The sequence below is a fragment of the Octopus bimaculoides genome, chromosome 26, assembly GCF_001194135.2.
Source record: "Octopus bimaculoides isolate UCB-OBI-ISO-001 chromosome 26, ASM119413v2, whole genome shotgun sequence".
In the NCBI taxonomy this organism is placed as follows: domain Eukaryota; kingdom Metazoa; phylum Mollusca; class Cephalopoda; order Octopoda; family Octopodidae; genus Octopus; species Octopus bimaculoides.
In genome coordinates, this window is record NC_069006.1 from 18,738,241 (window position 1) to 18,741,923 (window position 3,683).

Consider the following 3,683-nt stretch of genomic DNA (forward strand, 5'->3'; position numbering starts at 1 on the left):
GTGGTATTTTGACTGTCTTTACATTCTGAGTTCAAATTCCGCTGAGGTCAACTTTGCCTTTCATCCTTTCGGAGTTGATAAAATAAGTACCAGTTAAACACTGAGGTTGATGTAATTGACTTACCCCCTCCTTCGAAATTGCTGGCCCTGTGCCATTATTATTATTATTATTATTATTATTATTATTATTATTATTATTAATAATAATAATAATAATAATAATAATAATAATAATAATAATAATAATAATAATAATAATAATAATGGTAATAACATTCATAACTCACTTCTGTTTCTCTACTGCCCATCTTTATGAGGAGACATGTTTGAAACATATACAGATTATAATTACAGATGTATCATATGTTTAAGGAAGTGTACATATTACATTTGTTCATGTTGTAAAGAGAAATAGAGAAATATGGAGGTGTTTGTAAGGTATATATGTGTGTTTAACTATTTGTCAGCATACTTTGAATACCCTTGTAGATTATATACTTACATATACATATACATACATGTACATATGTATGAACGTACGTGAATACTTGTATGTAGTTAAAAAGTTTGCTTCCTAACCACATAGTTTCAGATTCAGTCCCACTGCATGGCACCTTGGGCAAGTGTATTCTACTGTAGTCTTGGTAGATGGAAGCTGAATGAAACCTATTGTATATATCATTATCATTTAACATTTGTCTTCCATGCTGGCTTGGGTTGGATGGTTTGACAGGAGCTGACAAGCCTGAGGAAAGTGCCAAGCTTTATCATCTGCTTTGGCATTGGTTTTACGGCTGGAGGCTCTTCCTAATGCCAACCACTTTATAGAGAGTGCTGGGTGCTTTTTACATATACGTGCGTGAGTGTGTATGTTGGTGCATCCTTGTCCTGTCATCATGTGATAGTTGTGAAATGATTGTCACTATCATACAAGCATTGTTATTCCTTCCCAATTTTCATGTCTGACCAGGGGGAAATATTACCTTTCTTGGAAACAGGTGAGGGTTGGTGACAAGTTGGGACCCAGTCATAAAAAGACACAAGGAGCCATGTTGTGGGACTGAACCCATGACCATGTGGTTGGGAAAACTTCTGAACCACACAGCCACACCTGCACCTATATGTATATATTTGTGTGTGTGTGTGTGTGTGTAATATGCATATTAGTTTATAAAGCAAATCATGGAATGTTGCATACTTTGACATATAACCGTGGCTGTTATATGGCATTCCTGTGGGTTGTTGGTTTTGTGTGGCCCCAGATCAACTCTGACAGAGCAGACTTTCTTTTTAGAAGTGTCTAGGACTACATTATCTAACATGTCCCTCCCCTTTTTATAAAGACACTGAAGTGGAATGTATAGGAGATTTAGCTAATGTTTGTAACATGTCAAGTGGCCATATAAATGTTCCCTTTTAAGGGGTGTAGAACATTAAAACAGGAGCTGAACATTTGAAAAAATATCCTTAATTAATAGAGATCTAACTATCAAAATATTCCTTGAAAGCAATTAGCATAGGTCACAGGGGAACAGGAAAAGGATGAACGTTAAAGGATATCTGTATTAATACAGGTCAGGTATAAAAATCAGATTTTTTCTTAGAAATGGTCCTAGTTCAAAAGAGGTTCACAATTAAATCACTTATGGAGATCAAGAGGGAGATTGAAATGAAAAAAAAATGGGAAACTGTCAAGTATCAAAACTGAAAAGTTATTAAATCTCTAAATACGGAAATTGTTGTGAAGAGAAATTAGAATTGGTCTAAGGATCACTTTGAATAGGAATCAATATATGTAAATGAGAAAGGATTGAAGGTCACAAATGAATGAATAATAAGTAAATAATATGAAGAATTCAAAGTTAAGAAAACAGAAGTGGAAGTTTTAAAAAAATCAGAATTCAAACATCAAAATTAAAGATATCATTAATTAAAATCAAATGATGAATCTTACATAAATGATAATCAGAATGGTCAATGGATTAAAATTAAAGCAGGAAAATTACATCAAGATTAACAGTAGTCAAAGACCTAAATCTAAAGGAATCATTAAAATCAAGGATAAAAAGAAGAAATCAAAAATAAAAAAAAAATTAAGGATCAAAACAGGTAATCAAGGATCAAAACAATCAGGTATCAAAATTAAAAGGTATAATCACAGATCAAAATCAAGAGGATGGATTGAAAACCAGATGAAAACAAAAAGAAGATATACTATAAGGTAGGTAAAAAAAATAAAGAGAAAAATTAGGTTTGAAAAATAAAGGTCAAAGTTCAAAACAGGTTTGGAGATCAAAGTCTAAGAAATATAGGTCAAAGTTCAAATATGGTTCTAGGATTAAACTATAAAATCAAAGATCAAAATGAGATGTCAGCGTTAGAACATGTCAAAAATCCAAAAAGGAAGATTGAGATTAAAAAGGAAGATTGAGATTAAAAAGGAAGATTGAGATTAAAAAGGAAGACTGAGGATCAGGTTTTGACAATACTGAGAAGGAGATCAAATTTGCTAGTAGATGGTCAGTTGGCCATGTGCCTACCTGCAGCAGTCTTTACTTCAGTTGTTGTGGTTTGTGATCCAGCACCACCAGCAATTATTGTAGAACTCATTGAGGGATTGCCTGAAACATAATTTTGCAATGAAGATAAAAAAAAAAATCAAAAAAATAGTTTAAAAAAAAAAAAATCTGAAGTTTTATCGCAGTTTTTAACCAAACAGACTGCTTTAAATATTTGTCATGAAGCTGAGAAGGTAAAAAGAAAATGATTAAATGGGAGGACAAAGAACTAAAACACACTTGGGTTTATTAATAGTAGGAAACTTCTTAAAAGAATCTTCTCAGTTAATCGATATATCTAACAGATTGGGTAATTGTGTAGAGGAGTCACCATCATTGGCTTCGAAATATTTCCATGAATTTCATAAGGAAAGAAGAAAAAGGAGTGAATAAAATGCAAAAAAAAAAAGAGTCTAAAAGATTAAAAAGTTATTTCTATGTGTTTTTTAATAGTTTAGTCAAAGGAAAAGGTCAGTGCTTGTGATTTCTTCTGGAGAGGCCTTCAAGGTTGGTGGAAGGAAGAAAAGTAGTTATCCTTAGATCAGAGTCCCAGCTCAAATGCTAAGAACAGAGTGGACTGTGCTAAATGTAGTAAACTGGGTGACTGAATAAATTTGCCATCAGAGAACAGGAATTGGCATTCAGTGACAGACTTCCATATTGTTTCTTTCAACCAAATTCCTCTCACATGACTTTGGTTGACCCAAATCTATGGGAGAAGACACTTGCTCAAAGGTTCCAAGCAGGGCAATGGGATTGAACCTGCAAACCATATGGTTAACCACAGAGCTACATTTGTGTAATGGCTAAGGAGCAGGATTAGGTTAGGTAGGAATAAAAGTGGATGTTGTGAAAGAGACAGGGTACATCAGAGTGATACCTGATACAATTTTGGTCATTTTGGTCACTGTAGTTGTAGTTCCATCAGCTGATACAGTTTTTGTTTCAGTACATTCTGCAAACAGATTTCACAAAAGATTATCAGAGAAAGTAAGTAAATGGAAATGGATAAGAAAAATACACACACACACACACACACACACAGATATTTATATTTGAGCACTTCTTTTGCAGTCCTATATAAACTGTTTTGTTTCTTGATAAGAGACAAATATTATTATTATT

General features: G+C 33.2%; 1 protein-coding gene across 12 annotated transcripts in view; it reads right to left on the reverse strand.

Moving 5' to 3' along the window:
• Window positions 1–2,487: 2,487 nt before the first annotated feature.
• LOC106870346 (muscle M-line assembly protein unc-89) overlaps window positions 2,488–3,683 on the reverse strand; it is a 151,749-nt gene continuing 150,553 nt past the window's right edge. For all 12 annotated transcript variants that reach the window (XM_052977071.1, XM_052977070.1, XM_052977075.1 and 9 more), the window contains 2 exons: window positions 3,439–3,513; window positions 2,488–2,621 (listed from right to left, as the gene is read on the reverse strand). In XM_052977071.1, the coding sequence (XP_052833031.1) occupies window positions 2,521–2,621; window positions 3,439–3,513 (176 nt within the window). In that variant the 3' untranslated portion in view covers window positions 2,488–2,520. The remainder of the gene's footprint in view (window positions 2,622–3,438; window positions 3,514–3,683) is intronic.